Here is a 22,004-nt window from a genome sequence, read left to right as displayed (position 1 = left end):
TTAATATAGAGATGCTGACTACATTTCCAGCTATCTGTGAATATAAACAGGACATGAAGAGGAATTTAATATCTGAAGATTTTTCCTAGCTCATTAAGAAAATTGTATATGAGAGCTCTGTATTGAAAATAAGATTGAGCAGCTGAATTAGCTGCATTTTTGTGATTTCACTAAAGTCTGTTGTTTTCATAACAATAATTTGATCATTGTTACACCTTACTCCAGTCATTTCCTTCCAGAAATAAGTGCAATGGGCCATACTGGGAGCTGGTGTAAAGAGGCAGTAATCCACTGAAGCCTGAATTGGGCCTCTGAGGTCTTTACAATGCTTATATTTTACCATCCATCAAAGATACTATTGTGCTTCAGAAAACAGGCTAGACTGCTTTCAGTTTAGAAATACCACGGCTTGTGTTAGGTCAGTATGTTTCCTTTGGAGATGAAGTGAAGGGTGAGATTTCCTTATTATGATGAAGACTGTAAATGTGGAGGAGAAAAGCACTCAGCTAGCAAACAGCTGAGTTACAAATACACATCTTAATCTGAGCCCTAAACGTCAGGCTAGCTAATGGAGACTTCAGCGGTTTTACAAAACAATCTAGCTGCAACTTGTTTAGCTTGAGGCCTGTGCTACTGAATAAGGAGAGCACATGGTATACTTCAGATCAGAGGATAGCATGATACATTAGATTAGATTGCTAGATGCTGTAGTGGAATAACCTCTTGAAGTGCATCATGTGAGCTGCTGAGAACAGAATTTTTTTAAATTTATTTTCAATAATTCTTGTTTCGCCTCATTCTGTCCTTACTAGATGTTCTCTTTTTATTGTGTTTTAATGGAGAGCAATACTTATAAATTGGCTTTACAAAAATTTGTTTCCAGGCTGTTGCAGGGGAGAACCAGTCAGTGGCTTTCCTTTCTTATATACCAGATTTCCATTTCCAGGAGAGTGTACCCAGGGATGGGGAGATGAGAAGTATGTCAAAAGCCATGGCCTTGTTCCTGGAAGGTTAAGGAATAGATTACAGAAACCCACGCTGGTGCACCTATGGTTCTTGGTTTACAGAGGTCCCAGAAGCTGTAAAAAGCCAGAAGTGATATCCCTCCGTTATCAGAATATGTAGAAAGGAATAAATCATGAAGCACACAGTAATGTGCTACATTAAAAAGAAAATACTGATGGTGCTTTCAGGGAGTGGACTACTTTTCATAAGTCCAGCCAGGTGTGGAAAGATACTGTTAGTAATTGTTTGTAATATGATCATTACAAATGATGTCCTGGACAAATTCCAAGCTGGGTAAATGCATTTTGCCTGCTTTACATCCTCCTTGTAGTTTTAATTGGATATGGTGTTTTTCCTTTGTTTAATGTCCTTAAACATTGTTGTGCATTGTTAAACAGGAACTGTATTCCTCCCTAGAGCTGGTTGCATACCAGTAGTGGTAAATTTGTGTATGAGTTTATGAAGTCAGGGGCAGCAGAATCTAATGACCCAGGAGCAGGAAGCTATGAATTCCAGAGTGCTAGTCCATGCTCTGATATTAGCTCATTTTGTGGCCATTGGTAAATCTCTGAGGGACAATGGGTGACCTGTTCCTGTGGCGATGTGCATGGTGCGGAGGAATGAGAGCATGAGGAGCCAGGCACAATTGCAGTCTTTGAACTTGAAGTGCTCCAGCCTAGTGATAGGTGAAGTGCTACTCTTGTGGTAGATATGACAATTTACTGCAATATCTTTGAAAGACTTTATGGCATTAAATTTATGGATTATTGTGGGTTAGGATTGTATGTGACCTCTATATGGGGGAGATGTGACAGATGTCACACCTGGGAGTTCAAAAGACTATATTGAAAATGTGCCAGACAAGTATGGACTTTTGGGATAATAAGTGTAAAGTGAATTTCCTAGGGAGAAGTTAATGCAAATTCCTCAACTCCAGTTATGCAACCCCCCAGCATTTTGAAGCTACTCCCTAAAGAGAGGGACATTGTTTGCCGGTTACTTGTTACAGAAGGCCAAGATCAAAGGCCTGAGCTGTATAGAAGAGCAACTGATCTGCCCAGCCTTGATCCTGGATTTAAGACAGATGAACCTGTAAACTTGGGGAAAACCCAGCTGTAGCTTTTGAAGTGCTAAAATCAACCAGAGCCCTCAGCTGGAGTTGGGGGGTGACCTCAGGTAAGCATTTTAGTATGCATGTAGGTTCTTTTAATATGTTTCCTCTGTAATGCTTTTACTTTAAAATAAACATGCTTGCTCAGAATGAGCTGTGTGGTAACTTGTAACTGGCAATACACTGTTCATAGCCCTTGGAGAGAAAGCAAGCCCAGGCATTGCCCTTTTCAGTCAGTCTGGTTTGCTGAGGATATCACAGTGTAAGGCAAGGAGCTGGGCAGCTTTTAAATCCCTGGTCAGGAATAGTGCATGCAGGTGTCTGCCTAGGAGAGGTGACTGCTGGGAGTTAGAGGCCTAAAGTGGGTGCCATTGGTGGAGCACGGAGGGGAAATACAGGTACTGTTGCCATGAAACTGTGACAACTCCATCCTATAGATGACAGGAAAGTGAAGGGCCATGCTCTAGTCCCTTGCATTGGTGTTTCAAGTATTTTTTCTTACTTGAAAGCACATCTTTTTGTTAGCATGTACTCTGATCTACAAGATGTGTTGGTAAATTTAAGCTTGCCAAAAAACCAGTATGATATTACATTGTACTATTTGAGAAATCACATGGGATCATAGTAAGAGGTGGGGAAATAATTGGTTTGAGTTTGTCGGCAATTTAAAAAAAAAGTTAGAAAATTTTTGGCAAACTGAAAAGAAAAAATATTGTTTCATTTTGATTTGGAGCATTTAATGTTTTTGATTTAAAAAAAATAAAGTTAGTTGTTTCAAATTGAACAAAATGTTTTGTTTCAAAAATGTCAAAATGAAACATGTAGTTTTTTCAGAATTGTCTTGGTTTCTTTTTCCAAAAATGAAAAATTCACCAAAAAATGTTTTGTCAAAAAGTTTTACCCATTTCTAATCATAATGCAGACACAGATGGGGTTAGAGGAGAGGCAGACCCTCCAGCCTTAACTTAATCTATTGTCTTTTGAGTGCTTAGTCACACAACTTCAACGTTCTTAGTCATAATTCCATCAGAAAACGACATTAAATTCCTAAAATGGTTTGGGATTCTTTAAGACAAAGGTATAATATACATACAATTTACTTTTTACACTATTATTACAGCAATTTCCTTTATGATATCCCTAAAAGACATACATTGTCTTAAATATAAAAATGGATTACAACCCTCCATATCATACGTTTTATAAACATGTTTTATTATTGATACCCTGCTTCCTGGCAAGGAGGTATTGTATGCCAATCTGCACTGAAGGAGTACAGCAACTATTTTTCTGAACTATACCACTGGCTATGAGTAATTGTGAGGGGACAAACCTTATAAAGATTATAACACTAAGGAAGCAACCCTTAAGGGCATATCCAAAGGGTACGGAAAGGTAAACAGGGCTATTTCTTGTAGATAGTTATCAAAGCCATGTTAAGTAAACAAGAATCTTTAACATGCTTACCTGTATAGTTAGAGAATCAACAGAGGCTAAGTGTATTTGACTGTGTTTATGTATGTCTTGTTAAAAGTTTAACAATGTAACCAGATGAGTTTGTGGATGCTAATTCCCTTTCATGTCTTTATGGCCTTACAGTATGCATGTGGATGGTTCAGTTAACCTTAAGAGCAAAGATGCAAGATACTGTAGGAACTCATAATATTATTTGCATGGTCTTCAGTTTAATTATCTATGCTATAGATAACTATATGCTATAGATAATTCCCACCTTTTCATATGCTGTGTATTTATACCTCCCTACTGTATGTTCCACTCCATAAATCTAATGAAGTGGGATTTAGCCCACGAAAGTTTATGCCCAAATACATTTGTTAGTCTCCAAGGTGCCACAAGGACTCCTTGTTGTTTTTGCTGATACAGACCAACACAGCTACCACTCTGAAACCTATGATATAATGAACTGTATTGATTGTTTGACTGGCTAATTGCCTTGTATTAATGAATGCAACTAGTTTACCTGTGTATGCAAAGGAAATAGAAGATTAGTTTCAAAACAACAATCTGCACTGCCTATTCTTCACCTGGGAAGGTCCTACTGTGACAATTGCTGTCAAGAGGCTAATCAGCTTTCTAGAGGACTATAAAGAAAAGTCCCAGGCCTGATCCTTTTTATCTCAGATCTGCTTAAACTTTAACAGGGAAGGTCTAAGCCTTAAAGTCTGAGGTCTCCAGGTTTACCCTGGATTACTCTGGAATTCTCCTGGAAGAACCTGAGCAGACTCTACAGCTGGACTGCTCCCTGGACTATAAACTGGAATCAACTGATAAGAAAGACTTTTACAAATCAGCAGAGTCACCTTCTCTGCTATGACACTGACCTAAGGACTTTATGCATATCTGTTTGTATATTGATCTTTTAACCACAGCAACTCTTTTTTTATTATTAAACCTTTAGTCTTTTAGTTATTAAAGGACCATCTGCGTGATTATTGGGTAAGATCTGAGACTCATATTGACCTGGTGATTAGAGTCCAGTCTTTTGGGACTGGCGAACCTCACATATGGAAAATCAGGTTTTCAATAACCTCTCATTAAATTAGACTTGGCAGCCCAGAGAGGGGCAAAGTCTGGGTTGCTTAAAGGGGACTGTATTTGGCTTCTTAGTAGTCAGCGTGATATTACAGAAATTGTTTGGTTACTGGCTTGGTGAACCTAATTATAGAATAAACCATTTTGGGATTTCTCTGTCCTATTCCTTGCAGTCTGCCCTTAATATACCATTCTCAGCATTGCCTATCCAGCTACCAGGTCACATAAAATAGGAAATTGCAAGAAAATGGGCTATATTCCCAACAGCTGTAGGAGGAGGCTCTAGAGAGGCAGGATGATCTAGTGGCTAGAGCACTAGCCTAGGACTTGGAAGATCAACATTCAAGTCCCTGCTGGGCCACAGATTTCCTGCATTTCACTTAGCATCTCTATGACTCAGTTTCTCACCCATAGAATGGGGATAAGGAGTACTTCCCTACATCACAGCTGTGTCACGAGGGTAAATACACTGAAGATTGTGAGGTGCTCAGATGCTAGAGAACCTCACTATATCTATCATAGTACCTAAAAGAGATATATAGGTATAGTATAAGAAAAATGGGTTATGTTTTTGAAATGATGTACATGGGAGGAAGACAAATCCTATTAACATGTAATGGAATTAGAATTAATACTGTTCTTCGCATGGTTTTGAAAATGGCTAAATGAAATGGAAAGTGATTTTGTACTGAAGTACATCACAGATAATGAGAGATGACTAAGTATGATCTTGACAAGGAAGTTTCAGTATCTATCTTTCTATCTATCACTGTGTGCAATTCCTTCTCTCTCAGAGCACTGAAAGTTAGGAACTGTTTATTGAGAGAGAAGGAATGATGGTCAGGAAACCAGTTATTTTATTCTATATTAAAGATGCCATTATATCTTTAACTTTCAAATGGACAGCCCCCAATGACAGACCGAAGGGATGTGGGTTTAATGTATCACATGGATAGCATCTTTAATGGTACAGCACAACCAGTATTTCATTATTTTGTCAGCAATGGGTAGAATCCCAAGTCTGTGTAGTCTTAAGCCTACAGCCTTCTTCTCCAGAGAATTTTACCAGCTGAGGCCACAAAATATCCCAACAGGTGGACTAAAGCCTCATCTAAGACTCGTGAATGAAAATGTTGGCCAAATTTTTTTTCAGTGCAACATTCACTATCAGCTGCAAGTGCTTATTCACCAAATAAAACCCCATTGGCACAGATCTTGCTGTGTACTGTGACTTTCTTCTTCAGAAGAATCAGTGGATAGTAGATACCTGTTCCAACCTGATATGATCTTATTACAAGGCCAAGGGGTACATATTTCAGTAGAACATTTCAAGATGTGGCAAGATGATATTCTTAGATTGAGAAGGAAGTGTCAGTCATTTGTATGCATTAGTGATGCATTTTGCTACTGCTTGAATGAAATTATTTAAATGATATATACTAACATACTAAGAACCTTAAGAAATCTCATATTTACTACAGGTTGATGTTAACATTTCAGCATTAGTGATTCAAAGTATTGTTCCAGACCATCAAATGCAGCAGATAAGATATTGTGCCTTCGCTCAAGCACAAAATATAAAGCCAAGTTTCATTGCATATACTATTTGCAACACACAGGACTGTGAAAAAGATAAGTACATTGAAAGACACAGGGCTAAATTCAGAAGTGAACCAATTGGTGGTATAATTATATGGAGGTGTGAATGTGAGCTGATGTCACTTTCACACTGAGGGGGGCCAAAAAACAAGGCTGTAATACAGGGATAGCAACCATCAGGAGGATGTATTGACATGTAAAGTACGTAGACCAGCATTTGTATCTCCTCTGAATTTTGCCCACACAGAGCAGCAGTAAGCAAATATCTATGTTACAAGAGTACGTAGCTCATAAGATGCATCTACTTCCAACAATGGCAGATCAGGGAAGATGGTGCATGTGCTCCTCCCTTGCCAAAGGCTTGACCCAAATCTCAGTGAAGTCAATCACATCTGCAAAGGGCCTGATTGATCTTCATGCACCTCACAATGCAAAGGGTCAGTCCAGTCTGATGTTTCATTTTTCTCTCCTGACAGAGAAAATGGCAGATACTGATCCCTGCTCCTTTGTGCTCATCCACTAGGATAGGCTACTGGGGCTTGTTCCCTGGAGTTATGTTGCTGATGCCTTGAAGTCCCCAAGGGAAATGAAGGCTGTAAAGTTTGAGGCCCTGGAGCAGCTACCCCATATGGACCTTTCCTTGGCAAATGGAAGCATTGCACTGTTAACTTAATAGCTGTAAATAGTATATAGACTTGTTATAAAAGGAAGCTTGTTTTTTTCTGACTCTGTAAATCCCGCCCTGACACTTGTTCCATGCAGGTGCCGTCCCTGGAATTCAGTGCAGGTTCACCTGAAACGTGACCCAAGTTCAGGAGCCTTGGTGAACCGGATCCAACGTTTGAGTTGGTAATGATATCGCAAACCAAAATCAACTGCTCTTTGCTTCAAGTTTCCGCATAAAAGTTTTTCAAAAGGATGTTCACTGGACAGCATAAACCATTGCAGCTGAACCTTTGTAATTTGTTACATCATCAGTCCACCCTGGGCTGAACAGCAGCTTTTTCATGTTTATTGACCCATGAATGAAATTAACACCCTATTTCAGGGGTGATGCTAGGGAGGGGCATGAATGGTCACATGACCCTCCCCAGACACGGGGGAGGGCACATTCCAGAGGGGGCTGGTGGGAAGCTGTCCCTGTCTTGTCCCACCCACCAGCTGTGCTCAGGTACATGCCTGCCTGCTTGAGCTCGCTGGAGTCATTCTGCCTGCCGCTGCCAGTGAATAAGAAGGGGGGCTTCTTTTTTGCCGTCACGGGAAAAATAGTAGGGCTCAGGGGAGGGAGGAAGGGAAGCAGGGAGGAACGGGGGGCCGCTGGGGGAAAATCATGGGGGGGATGGGGAGGCAGCATAGGCCAGGGCTGGGAATCTGGTGGGGGCAGGGGGTGCGCAAGGAAGGAGCCATGTGACTGGCCTGGATGCTCCCTGGATGGGGGAGTGGCAGGGTGAGGCAAAACCCATGGGGGATTTATGTGGGAGAGAGGTTTCTTGGCCTGGGTTCCTCCGGCCACAGAATAAGATAGACAGAAATCCCTGATGTTCTTTTAGCAATGCACAGGATTCCTTTAAAGCCATAAGGGTAGGAAACAGGTATTTTTCTTTAAAGACCCTGCCTGAGTTCCAAATGCTGAATACGTGCAGAATCAGACCATTTTTCATGAAAGGAAACCAAACTTCTCCTATGATCTGGGCCAGCCTACTAGTAGCTGGTGAGCACTTAAAATTCCAGTGCATCCTCCAAATGTTTGTTGTGTGTTGATATGAAATTCAAAGGAGGGGCAGGATGGTCTTGTGGTTTTGGCTTCTCTTTATAAGACCTAAATATTATTATTTTGCCACAGACTTCCTTTATGCAAGTCGCTTAATTTCTCTCTGCCTTAGTTTCCCTCTCTGTAAAATGGGGATAATTCTTAGCTAAGAAGGGCATGTGATGATGAACTTGTCTGTGAAACTTTGGAAGAACGTGCTATAGAAGGACAAAGTATTTATTAAAATATTAGGGATGAGACCTCAAAGAATGGGTGCTTAAATTAGGCACAAAGGGCATTATCTTGCATCACTGAACTCCAGGATACCATTGCCATTGATCTCAGTTGGAACAGGATCAGAGCCCCAAATCCTTACAGAGGTTCCTAAGTGGCCCAGGTTTTCAAAGCACCCATCAACTTCATTTTTGAAAAATTGGGTCATGTATTTCAGAGCCTAACTGGGGCACATATTTAAAGGGGAAAAAAAGAGTCTTCATCTGTGTGTCTGGAGGTTATTGTCTTCCTTGAGGCAACAATTATTGCTCTTTGAGCATTTAAGAAAAATCTGCAGCCAACACTTGTAGAACATTTAAGAGCAATTGTCATGCAAGGGTATGGAACTGATAACTGACATGTAAGCGATATCAAAATAACTTGGTGCAAGTTACTCATCTTCCTTGACTATGAATAAATTTTGCATTTGAGTTACTTGCAAAATTATGAAAATTTACTAATGGATGCGCAAATTCTACTAATCTGAACTGACAATATTTTAATGAAAGCAATATTTTACTTGCTTGTTTCCCCCCTAAAAAAAATTTACCATGAGTGTGTGGAGTTTTGCAAGGCAGAATCAAGTCAGACTATGGGAAATGCTTCAGGAATGAGTGCTAGTCTACACTGGCAATGCTAAATCAATTAGAGTATTGATGTGGAATACAGCTAATGTTGGTACGTTGATTACTTGTGTGAGTACTATTTGCAGTGTTTGTACAATATGGTTTCAATCTGAGGACCCAATTCTGCACTTAATGGAAGAGTAAAATCTTTAGCAAAAGCCATGAAGAAGACCGTGCTGTCTTCCACTTTTGGAAGGGATATAAACCCTTAACATGCTGTAGGGCATAAAATAACCTCTACTATTGGGGAATAGGAGTAAACTTTCCCTGGGGCACATTACACAATATCTTCTCCAGGCTTTCTTGAACCTTATTCTGAAGCATCTGGTACTAGTCACTGTTGATGACAGAATACTGTACTAGATTGACCGCTGGTCTGATCCAGTCTGGGAATTTGGCAATTCCCTTATTTCTGTATTCCTGTTATTAGAAACAAATATGACCAATTTTGGGGGTCCATCTAGATTTAAAAGTGACGGTGTTCAGTTTATATATATTTAAAATATCCATTAAATTAACCCTATGCAATATGCATTCTCTAACCAACTTGCATATTAAAAAGAAAGCAAAATAAAAAAAAATAAATAAATTTTTAGAAAACTAAGCAGCATCTGTTGTCCATCTTGTTAAACTGCCATCTTCACAATAAATCTTGAGTTGCACTGTTTATACTACTGAATGCTAGAGGCAGGGTCAGAAAAGATGGGTAAATATGCATTTATTTTGTGGATTTCTAATAGTGCACTACAGTGCTGCATTTAATTGTATGTTACCAGCTGCCTCATCATTCAGTTTATTTTTTACTTTTTCTGCAAATGAAATATTCCTTTTATTACAAGTCAAGAACTCAGGAGATAACGGGATATTCATGGTTAACAGGACGCTACATCTTTATATATAGTTCAAGTGTGTTGCTCACTTTGAGCCTTTTAAGGTATGGGTCCTCAAGAAGAAATAGAGGTCTATAATGTTTAACTATGGTTTGATGCACTCTTGTGTTCTGTGTATGACCGAGCCATTGAGCTTCTTTATGCTACACAGAACACTTCTGTGCACTCGAGTTCTCTTGTGCATCTAGGAATATCCCTTTCAGTCAACAGGAGGATAGACTGAACAGGAGAGTTCCTTCAGGCCCGAGCTCAGTAGAACCTCCCAGTATCTTGTTAGATCTTAAGAGCTCTAAAGAATAATTTTCAAGTCCTGGGTGGTCCATGAATGCCTGTGTCAGGGTTCCATCCCCAATCTGAACTCTGGGGTATTGATGTGGGGACCCACATGAAAGACCCCCTAAACTTATTTCCACCAGCTTAGGTTAAAAACTTCCCCCAGGCACAAATCCTTCCTTGTCCTTGGATGGTACTGCTGCCACCACCAAGTGAGCTAGGCAAAGATTTAGGAAAGGGACCACTTGGAGTTCCTGTTTCCCCAAAATATCCCCCCCAAGCCCCTTCACCCCCTTTCCTGGGGAGTTTTGAGAATCACATACCAACCAAATAGGTAAACAAGCTGAGCACAAGCCGGACACTAAAAACCAATCAGATTCTAAACAGAACTTTATTATAAAGTAAAAGAAGCACCTTTGTAAAATCAGGATGGAAGGTAGTTTTACAGGGTAATAAGATTTACCACACAGAGGATTCCCCTCTAGGCAAAACTTTAAAGTTACAAAAAAAAAAAAAAAACCCCAAAAAACACAAGGAATAAACCTCCTTCTTAGCATAGGGAAAATTCACAAGCTAAAATAAAAGATAAGCTAACACATTTACTTGCTATTACTTACAATTTTTTTAAATCTTGGATGCTTATTTCAGGTAGGGTTTTAGGAGATGGTTTTTCCTACCCTGGTCCCTCTCTGTCCAAGAGAGAACAACAAAGAGCACAAAACAAAGCCTCCCCCCCCCAGATTTGAAAGGATCTTCTTCCCTTATTGGTCCTTTTGGTCAGGTGCCAACCAGGTTATTTGAGTTTCTTAACCCCTTACAGGTAAAGGAGGGATTTTATGCTACCCTTATCTATATGTTTATGACAGCCTGTCAGCTTTATTTTGCTCTTGTCAAAGCATCTGTTATAGGGGTACAAATATGTGGTAATTGTTCCAACTTAAAAATAAACCATACAAATTCCTCCTCCTCCTCACAGCAGGGAGTATCTTTGCAGACATTTTTCCATCAGATGCTCTTTTTAGGTGTTTCTATATCTGAGGGCAAACACAATTTCCCATATAGGGAGAGATAGGAATAAATTACTTGTGTCTCCTGCTTGCAATATGGACTAGACCACTTGCAGCGATTCTGGAAACATACTTTCTCCTGGGGTCTTTCTGCAGTACAAACTGCTTGATTGATAATGATTTGTCAAGTTTCCAGTCTATATGAAAGATGTAAGGTTAGCTGTAGAGTAATATTTCCTGAAAGCAGGATTGCAAAAAAGTGCTTATACTTTTTATTAAGATGGCCACCATCCAAGTCCTACTTTACACCAGGCCTGTGACAGTCTGTCTGGAATTCCCTATGAGTCTAGGAGTCCTGCATTCCTCTCCAGGTGAGCAGAAATGTAGGATCACGGCTAAAGGCACAATGTCAACTTGAAAAAAAAAATCACGTCTGTCTGAAAACTTTGTACCTACTATAGTGACAAGCTAACAAGTAAGATTACGAAAACCAAAAGAGTTTAGGGTGTGTGGGAAGGGGTGGGGGGGGCGAGAAAGAGGGAGGAAAGTGTCTCCTCTCCTTTTTTTCAGTTTATTTTATGTATTGATGGCACTTTGTGTATAGTCAGTTTCACAGTGTCCTTGTAAGGTCTGTTAGGGCTAAATTTGGGCTGTGCTGCAAGCACCACATATGGAGCAATGCAATACCATCATAACCTTTAAATTGTGCCTCTTTACGATCAGCAGTTACTAGTCACCTATGCCCTCTGTTTTATTCCAACTCAAAACACGAAATGCATTCATATATTTAATGATCTAAGGTTCATTACAGTAAACGGTGAAAGTTCATTTTCTGAACTGCTTTTCCATTAATTTATTTTTTGCTGCCATTTAGTTTATTACAATTCTGCTGCCATGTGAGACTAACAGATAAGAACCTACATTTACAGCTCAGCAAAGCAAAGCTACAGGGATATTGGTTCAGAATAGAACTCTGCCGATTTACTGCAAAGGTTTATATTCTATAGTACATATCGTGGGTTACTATCCTTCAAACTGGGTAACAAAATAGGAATTAGTACTAATCAGAGAAAAGAGAATTTCACTTTCACATTTTCTGTATATTTACATGTAGGATTTTGAATGATCAAGTGCAGCCACAGTAGGCAACAGTATAGTGCAAAGAGGAAAAGCTTAATGTTCCAATGCCAAGCACAGTCAGCCTCTAGTTTGGAAAGCCATTTGAAGAAATCTAATATGTCCTGAGTTCCTATTTGTCTTGCACCCTTGGTACATCTTTGCAGCACATACAAGTGTTCTTCATTACCCCATTAGGCAAAAGAAACATAAAAGCAAATGCAGACACATAAACCTGCCTAATCTCTGCTTGATATCACTCCAAATAGTCTTTCATCTCTCTACTTTCCCCATGTCTGTTGATTTGTATGCTGCTAGAACACCTCAAGTGCTGATGCTAATTCAGATAATGACCCTTTGTTTCAATCCCATCTGCTGTGACTGGGAACCACTAGTACTAGAAATTAGAGCTGTGTGGTAACTGGTATTTCTAGAAAATGTTGCATTTAAAAAAAAAAAAAAACGTTCCAAATCAGAACAAAACAGGCTATGCTAAGCTGTGGCTTCCTCTCTCCCTCAAAAGGCAGGCTGCCAAAGAGCCAGAGAAGTGGGTGCACAAGCTGGCTTACTTGGTTGGTTTCCCCCTAAAGTTTCAATAGAAGCAACACGTTCATGGGAATGTTCTGATTCTGCTCAAAAAAAAAAAATTCCACTGGAAAGTGGTTGACCAGGTTTATTAGAGAGGATGATTCTGGCTCCTGTTCATTATGACAATGCTACCAAGATCCAGCATGACTTTATTTGTTTAATGTTGGAAAACATCATTTGTGAGAACCAAAGTTCTTTCACTTCCAGTCAGGTATACATGAAAGTTATTTTTGCCTCTGGAATTGTGAATTAGCATTGTTAAAGAAATTATTTGGAGTTAGCATTTCCATTAGTTCAAAAATAGCTTACTTCTCAACTCCCCCACTCTTTTGTCCTGTGCATAAGAAGCTGTCCCCCCCCCCCCAAACTGTGCAACGTGTTATACATTTGCTTGCTAAAAATTCTCTATTTTTAGTACTTTTGCAAATCTTTTGGACTTTGGCATCAGCTCTTCTGCTCTGTAAGGAATCTTGTTTAATTGTGGATCATTACTCAGCAATCCTAGTTCCATAACAAATCTGTAACCATATTATCAATTATTTTTTTCCTTTCACTTTAGTTTAGTTTTGTTGAGAGAGTGTAACTATGCAGGATTCACCCCTGCAGCACCTCCTGCTGGCTGTCTGGGAATTAGCTTGTTTTCCAGCTCCGGAGCACCCTCTGCAGGCCAGTGTCATCACTGCTGCTGGACCCTGGTGCCCCTTTGGCCGGGGGTTCTGCCCCAGCAGTATCCCCTCAGTCTCCAGGTCTCCCCTCCCCAGGGAACCCCTAACCCCCCAATGCCACCTTGCCTCAGTGCCTACTGCCAGTCATCATTTAACCCACACTCACTGGGACCAACTGTAGCCTGTAATGGCCACTCATCATTGGCAAGATGGGGTAGGACCTGCTGCCTTTGCCTATCCCCAGGCTGCTCCTTTGTAGTCCCAGAACCTGGTTTGGGCCCTGCAGTCTGGGGGGTTGTCAGGCTGGAGCTCCCCAGTCCCTCTTGCCTTTCCCCCAGCACTGCCCTACCTCAGGTCCCTGCTCAGCTCCCAGAAAGGCAAGTCCTTCCCTTAGAAAAGCTAGAGAAAGAATCTTAAACACCTGGCTCACTGGCCTTTTGTAGGGCCAGCGGCAACCTGATTGGGGCGTGGCCCCAGCTGTGGCTGCCTTCCCCATCAGCCTAACTGCTTCTCACAGCCCCAGCCCTCTCCCAGGGCTGACTTTAACCCTTTCCAGGGCTGGAGCGGGTAACCACCCCGCTACAGAGAGTCTTATGATTAAAGAATACAACTAAGCCACATTACTGATTCTAGTCTTGGTTGTACTCCAGCCTTCCTGTGTGACTTTAGGAAAGTTTCTTAATCACTTTGTGCCTCAATTTTCTCATTTGTGAAATAGGAATAATGGTACCATACTACCACACATGGGCATTACAAGAATAAATTAATGTTCATAAAGAGATCTGAGATGTTTGTGTGAACAATGCTGAAAAAGTATTACTTTGTGTTCTGAGATACTATAGTGATGGGCATTTTAGATGCTAGGAATAGTATAATAACCAGAAAGGAGGAGAATATAATTTATAAGACAAAGGTGACAGATGAGGCTTATTGCAATGTTTTGCACCATTACTGTAGAATATTGAATGGTTTAATAAGGGATAAGCTATTCCTCTCATTCAGGAGTTGTGAAAAATGCTAAGGAAGAGTTAATTGCCTCAGCAGATGTATAGTAGATTCTAGGGATAAAATACAGACCAATGAGTAATGGGTCAATTTTACACTAACTTTTCCTACAAACAGAAGAGCCAAGAAGTATAACCAGCGAGAAAGAACCTTTGGATCCTTTATGGGATGATTTCCTAGGATGGTGGGTAGGAAATTGGTAAATTCCATATTTTTGAAGCATCCCTTTGGTGATTTGGAAGACCTGAAAGTTCTTCTTGGGGACTTTCCTTAACTACAAATTAAATCCTTTAAAAATTTAAGTAAAATAAATTTGCTGCCAGTGACATTTCAGTCACTTCCAGTGGTGTTTGTCCTAGTCTGACTGCAATTTTACCCCTGCAGTTAGTTTACACAATTCAAAAATGAACAATCACACATCAAGAATCATTTTCTACAAATTGCTGCAGTATAATGTAAGTCTTTGTTCTGTAGTGTTTCCTAACTTGTGGCTTTATTTCTGTAACATTGCCAAAATAATGAAACCCTCTCATGTTGGCTCTTGCAATGGGTAACTCAAAAGGCTTGGAAGCTCACTTTGCTTTAGTTAATAACCTAGGAGTTCTACTATTTATCCAGTTTTTGTCTGAACTTAATATCTCTTTGATCTACAACAATGGTTCTTTGACATTATTATAATGCAAGCTACTTTTTTAAAGAGGGGAGACTCTCTCTCACACTCTCTCTCTTTCAACCTCTATTGACTACAATAGGCTTTGGATCTGACCCTTATTATAAATTTACCATTTTAAAAGGGAAAACTGTTGGTTGAATCCCCAGCAAAGACCAGGAAGTACTGAGCTGCCTCTCAAGAGATGCCAGTCCTTTTCAGTTAGACAGACAAAATTGTCTGCCTTTCTCTTGCATCCTTTTTTCCTAGCAGTAGCATTGGCTTTTCATGAGGAATCATGATAGCAAGGGCTCTAGCAGGGGTAATCATTTATTTTTTGTCAAGGTCTACATTTCTTGGTCAAGGTATAGTCGAAGTCCAGACTCCAGAGAAAATAATGATAATACTAAATGAAAACAAGTAAATAAAAATATTTGGGGGTCTGTTCAAAAGCGTCTGGTAGTCCAGATTTGGTCTGCAATTTGCCTATTGACTGCCCCTGTGCTATTATGTGAGATCAAGATATAATGTACTACCCCTGTACTATAATGTGAGATCAAGATATCATTGGCTATATGGGTCCCTAGTCCCCAACTGATAGGGGAAAAACAAAACCGTATTTGATACAGGATCTGGCAAATCCCCAAAAAGTGGATTAATCACATACCTAGATGAAGGTCACAGCTGGATAACTGTGTATTTGTGCTTTTAGAACAGTGGTTCCCAAACTTGTTCAGCTGCTTGTGCAAGGAAAGCCTCTGCCGGGCCGGGCCGGTTTGTTTACCTGCCGCATCCGCAGATTTGGCCAGTCGTGGCTCCCAGTGGCTGTGGTTCGCTGCTCCAGGCCAATGGGGCTGCTGGAAGCGGCGGCCAGTACGTCACTCGGCCCGCGCCGCTTCCAGCAGCTCCCATTGGCCTGGAGCAGCGAACTGCAGCCAGTGGGAGCCACGATCGGCTGAACCTGCGGATGTGGCAGATAAACAAACCGGCCCAGCCCGGCTTTCCCTGAACAAGCGGCGGAACAAGTTTGGGAACCATTGTTTTAGAGACTGGAACAAGTGGGGCTGATTCATCACTGTTCAAAGCTGCTTGCAAAGCCAACATAAGTCCTCTTAATTGGGCCCCTGCATGGCAATTATGACAGCTTAATCCAAGATCACACCTCATCCTCTTCCATACTTATGTTTGAGGAGAGAAAAACAAAACAACAATTTTGGAAAAGAGGTTAAGATGTGCTTACTGCTTAAATAATATTTCAAAAGAACAGAATAATCACTGAAAGGTACTGGTACAGCCATGAAATAAATGTAACTACTAACATTTTATTTACTGGAGTGAACAATAAAAACATTTCGTTTTCCAGGTGTCTACAGTTCTAGAATTTGGTCGCATCGTAATTTACACTACCAGCCTTCGTGTGGTGAGAACCACGTTTGAAAGATGCGAGCTAGTAAGAAAGATCTTCCAAAATCACAGAGTGAAATTTGAAGAAAAAAACATTGCTCTGAACAGCGATTATGGAAAAGAACTAGAAGAAAGATGCAGGAGGGTGTGTGAAATCCCATCACTACCTGTTGTCTTTATTGATGGCCAATATCTTGGGGTAAGTTCTGCACAAGTTTAAATTTCACTCTGCAGTGTGTGTGTGTAGATGCTAACCGATAAGAATGGGAAATTATTTTCTTTTATTGTTTGTATTACAGGAGCAATCAAGGATTGGGGCCCTATTGTGCTAGGCTCTGTACACATACACAGCGAAACATGGTCCCTGTCCCAAAGAGCCCACAATCTAGTTACTACAAGATGCAACAGGTGGATAAAACAAACAGGGAAAAGTTGGGGGGCATGCTTAAGTAACAGACAAGTGAACAAGTTATGCTCAGCCTCTGATTTTTCACTCTACTTCAATAGCTCAGCATTTTCAGCAAGTAGGTGATACAAAAAAGGAATTGTAGCATTCATTTATCCTTTTCCAAGGGCATTCAGAACTGTCAGAGACCAGTCAGATGTAAAGCCCCAGGGGTTTTTTGTGGAGGGGGGATGGGGAGAAAAGGATGTATGTAAAATATGCAAAGGGGCTGGTTGAATGATATTTTGCAAGTTAAAGTAGAACTTATCGAATAATTTATCTTCATATGAAACATTTGATTAATTTTATCTTCCATTATTCATTCATCTTAGAGATCTGATTGAAGAAATTGAGTTTTATATCCATTTAATCAATTTCACATTTTTTTATAATATTATATTTCTCCCCTTCATTTGGCCAGTTCTAATGTGGTGGCAGGTTTAAGAATTAGATTTTTATTTGCTTCATACTCTGTGAAGATTTACTTATGATGATGATGACATTTGTATGTAGTTCTTTAAGAAAATACCAATTGTTTTATTATAAACTATGTAGCGATGACAAGTTTCAGAGTAGCAGCTGTGTTAAAGTCTGTATCCACAAAAAGAAAAGGAGGACTTGTGGTACCTTAGAGACTAATAAATTTATCTGAGCATAGCTGTAGCTCACGAAAGCTTATGCTCAAATAAACTTGTTAGTCGCTAAGGTGCCACAAGTACTCCTTTTCTTTTTAAGTAGCGATGTCATTGCAGCGAATTGATGCATTTACCCTACTCTAAAACGCTTTTGTATTTTGCAACAAAATATTCTATGGCTTTCCTTTGGTGGTATGAATGGTGAACGGCCTTACAACCACTGTCCCACTAATATGAGTGTGGTGTAACTATTGTGCATCTGTTACCAGAACAAGCCTCTAGTGTTTCCCCATCTTGCAGAGGTCAGCACTCCTAAAGGGTAGGCATTAATAATATCTTTTTAAAGACCAATAAGCCAGCAATTTAGCTTTTTGAAGACTAAATTTAGCTTTTCCTTTTCTAGGCTATGTAACAATACTACATTCACAGTATTCTCATTTTGTGGCAAGGTTCCCAGCTGTATGAACATGTCTGACTACTGCCTGTTGCAATGGGTGAGATCATCTGTCCAACAGTAGGATCCTGTGGATGTGTAAAGATGAATACTTGACTCTGTTCGCTACCCGCCCCCAGCCCCTTATGAAAAAACTGCAGCTTGGAGTTGGATTAATTCCTCTGTGCTGGGAAAACCCTCCTCAAAGATGGCGGAGGAGATGTGGGTTGGGTCATTAACTTTATGAGGGATAATGAGCAAGGAAAGGGACTCATTCTGTAGGCTAAACAGGGTCAAGAGATGTCCTTGAGTTTGCCATTTTCGCTTGGGCCTCTTATTTCTTGTAAACCCACTCTTTTCAGACAAAAAGAAAAGAAGTACTTGTGGCACCTTAGAGACTAACAAATTTATTAGTCTCTAAGGTGCCACAAGTACTCCTTTTCTTTTTGCGGATACAGACTAACATGGCTCCTACTCTGAAATCTTTTCAGACAGTAGTTACTGTTGCCACACAACCCCCTGCTTCATTAAAAGGTTGTAATAAGTTGTTATTTGTCTTTATATAAAGTGATATAAGCCTGTGTCTACTCCCTGAAACAAGCAACATGCATTTTAATATGAACAAATGCAAGGTCATGCATCCAAGAACCAAGACTGTAAGTCATATTTCCAGGATGACGGATTGTATCATCCAAAACAGTGACTCCGGAAAGGACCTATAGGTCATAGTGAATAACCAACTGAACACGAGCTGGTATGGCTACGAGGGTGTACACAGAGGATGTAGAGTCATAGCAGGAAGGTGGTATTATGTCTATATTTGGTGAGATCATTTCTGGAATATCATGTCATGTCTGGTCTCCACATTTTAAAAAAAGATGTTGAAAAATTGGAAAGGGTTGAAAAAAAAAAAAAGTTACCCCAAGAATTATTCCAGGTCTAGAAAGCCTGCCTTACCATGAGAGATTTAAGAAGCTCAACCCGATTATATTATCAAAGACAAGGTTAATAGGTAACTTGATCATAGCCTATTAATGCCTCCATTGAGAATATTTCTCATAGCAGAGAGCTATTTAACTTAGCAGACAAAGGCATAATAAGATTCAATGGCAGGAAGTTGAAGCAAGATAAATTCAAACTGAAAGTAAGATACAGCAATGGTAATTAATATTAGAACAATTTATCCAGGAATGCAGTGGATTATTCATATTAATATCAGCCAGTTTTTAAAAAGACATGCTTTAGTTCAGTGAGAAATTAGGGTCTTTGTTATGCAGGAGGTCAGACTTGATGATCATAAAGACAGGTTTCAGAGTAGCAGCTGTGTTAGTCTGTATTCGCAAAAAGAAAAGGAGTACTTGTGGCACCTTAGAGACTAACCAATTTATTTGAGCATAAGCTTTCGTGAGTGAGCTGTAACTCACGAAAGCTTATGCTCAAATAAATTTGTTAGTCTGTAAGGTGCCACAAGTACTCCTTTTCTTTTTGATGATCATAAAGGTACCCTTGGGCCTTATAATCTACAGATCAATGATACTACAAGTGTTGCCTTCATAAACTGATAAATCCAGCAGTAACTGCTGAATCTTAGTCTCCTGCAATTGTTTAATGGCAATCTGAGAAACAGATATTCTATACATGGGAGCTTGCTGGGCTACCTCTTACAGATACTTTACTCTTCCATGGAGATGACCAGTGTTTCATAAACTACAGTTTGTGAACTGTGGGTAATACTAAGCATCACTTGCTATGCCACACACATCCCATTCAGCCTTCTAAAAGGAGTCAATATGCACTCACCTGTGGCATGAAGATACTAGGCCAAAAATCAAAGAAGTTACCCTGGATTAATGACAGCATAAGTGAGACCAGAATTTTGCACAATGACCTTAATAAAATAAACATCTTCAGTGAATAACAGGACTTGATGCACTCAAGCTCCCCTTATATTTCTTTTCTCACTGACAGATTTGACATTAGTACAAATGTTCTCTCATTTTCTGGATGGGGATAAACTTGCCGAAAGCCAAGCAAATAGTAAGAATGTATATGAAAAAAGAGTGTCATTTTAAGGTGTTATAGAATCTGAACCCAACAGTCAAGCCGGCAATCCAGAGAGATGGACCAAACCAAGAAAGAATATGCTTTTTTGGCAGAGGAGTCAGTCTTTACTCTACTAACGTAAAAGCAGATTTATAGACTGAAGAACAAGATTTCCTAGAATACAGGGGGATGTTTTACCAACGCAACTAACTACCACACCAAGAGATGTCATGTTAAAGGTGTTTCTTCTACTATTATGGAAGTATTCATAACTAGAGCGAGGTGAAATTTTTCAAAGAAATTTTTTTCTGAGAAAAATGAAGACTCAAGTCAACCAAAACATTTTGTAAATTTATGTCAAATTCACTGAATTGTTTTGACTGGAAAAAATCCAAAACAAGGTTCTGTAAAAATAGAAACATTGGCATTTGCAAAATAAAATATTGTATTTTTTCAACTCTTATACTTTTATTTTGAATTTTTCTTTATTTTAAAAAAACACTTTAGAACTAGAAATCAAACCATTTTGTTTTGGGTTGAACAAAACATTTATTTTATTTTATTATTTTTTGGAACTGCCACTGAACTGAAAAATCAGTTATTTGCACAGCTCTATTCACAACTATACACTTTCCTCCCAAAGACAGCGATGGATTTAATCTAAACTCAAATGCACTTTCACTGCAGTGTGGTGGAGGGTAGAGAGTGATGATTCTGTTTTAGTGACATTTGTTCTCACTTCATCTTTTCAAACTTTTAATAAATCCCAACCATACAGCAGCAGATTTATTTCACTAAAGTTCCATTAAAATATAATATTATTTTTCCTTATCATTACTGGTCGATAAAAATAGTTTTGTGTGAATGATAGCTCTCTTTAAACTAGAGACAGTCTGAAAAACCAAATGAAAAATAAATGAATGCACATATCAATGAGATAGGGGATAAAGTTGAAAGGAAATTCAGAGACAGCTTTAGGCCCAGATCCTGCATCAGGGTCCCAGATCATGACATGATCTTCATGTATCTACAATCAACATACCTCATTCACATCACACTCTAACTTAGTGTATATAGAAAGACATGCATGTCACTAAATTCCCATACAGACACTGTCAGCTAGTCCTTGCTCAGAGAGAGACAACATCTGCAATTCTCCTCATGCAAGTAAGGCATATGGTGCATTGGCAGGACAGTGTAGGAAAGCTTCCACCTTATGTCCCTGAACTATGCCTCTTGCCAATTCTCTTAGACCAAATCCTTAGGGAGTTAGGTCCTAACCTCAGGCAAAACTCTCATTGAACCATTGCTAAACAAGGACTTCAAAGTGTGTGACTTACTCCTTACTTTCCTGTGCATTAAAACTCAGTCTGACTGAAGAAAAATTAAAAGAAAATAATTATTTAAGACAATGCACCTCAGGACCCCTTTTCATGTATGCCTTTTGTTTGCCATTTCTGTGCAAAACCGTTAATACAAGCATTAAGTGCTGTGGCTTACATTTAAATCCACACTAATATTAGGTTAATGTTAGATTACTAATGGATGATAGCATCTATTCATCCAACAAGATAGCTTTCCTCTCACTAGAAATTCTTCACACTGTGAGATAGTTCTTTAATTGTGGGATAGAGAAGGATTTACTCAAAAAACAAACAAAAATGAAACAGGTAGAAGGGCAGGCTTTTTACTTTAGTGGATTTAAGGGTCTAAGATGAATAACCTGATTATTTGGATCATAATTCTAGATCCTGCTAGTAAACCCAGCACTTGAAGTTAGTTTATTTCAGTTCTTCATACTGAAGTAGTCTCAGAGACCCCTGTACTGCAATAGTCTGAAGATAGAGCCAGAGGTGCTGTAACTAGAGGTGTGGGGGGTGCAGTAACACCCCCTGGCTTGAAGTGGTTTCCATCATATCCAGGGTTTACAGTTT

The 22,004-nt window shown here is 39.6% G+C and overlaps 1 protein-coding gene across 2 annotated transcripts in view; it reads left to right on the top strand.

Annotated features, from left to right (window-relative positions):
* The window catches only part of GRXCR1 (glutaredoxin and cysteine rich domain containing 1), a 61,306-nt gene that overhangs the window by 27,794 nt on the left and 11,508 nt on the right, over positions 1-22,004 (top strand). For both annotated transcript variants that reach the window (XM_084627515.1, XM_084627514.1), the window contains exon 2: positions 16,474-16,713. In XM_084627515.1, the coding sequence (XP_084483641.1) occupies positions 16,474-16,713 (240 nt within the window). The remainder of the gene's footprint in view (positions 1-16,473; positions 16,714-22,004) is intronic.

This window comes from Lepidochelys olivacea (assembly GCF_965140295.1).
Source record: "Lepidochelys olivacea isolate rLepOli2 genome assembly, chromosome: 4".
Taxonomy (NCBI): Eukaryota; Metazoa; Chordata; order Testudines; family Cheloniidae; genus Lepidochelys; species Lepidochelys olivacea.
The sequence above is the reverse complement of the archived record's forward strand: the minus strand, read 5'-3'. Positions and strand labels throughout refer to the sequence as shown.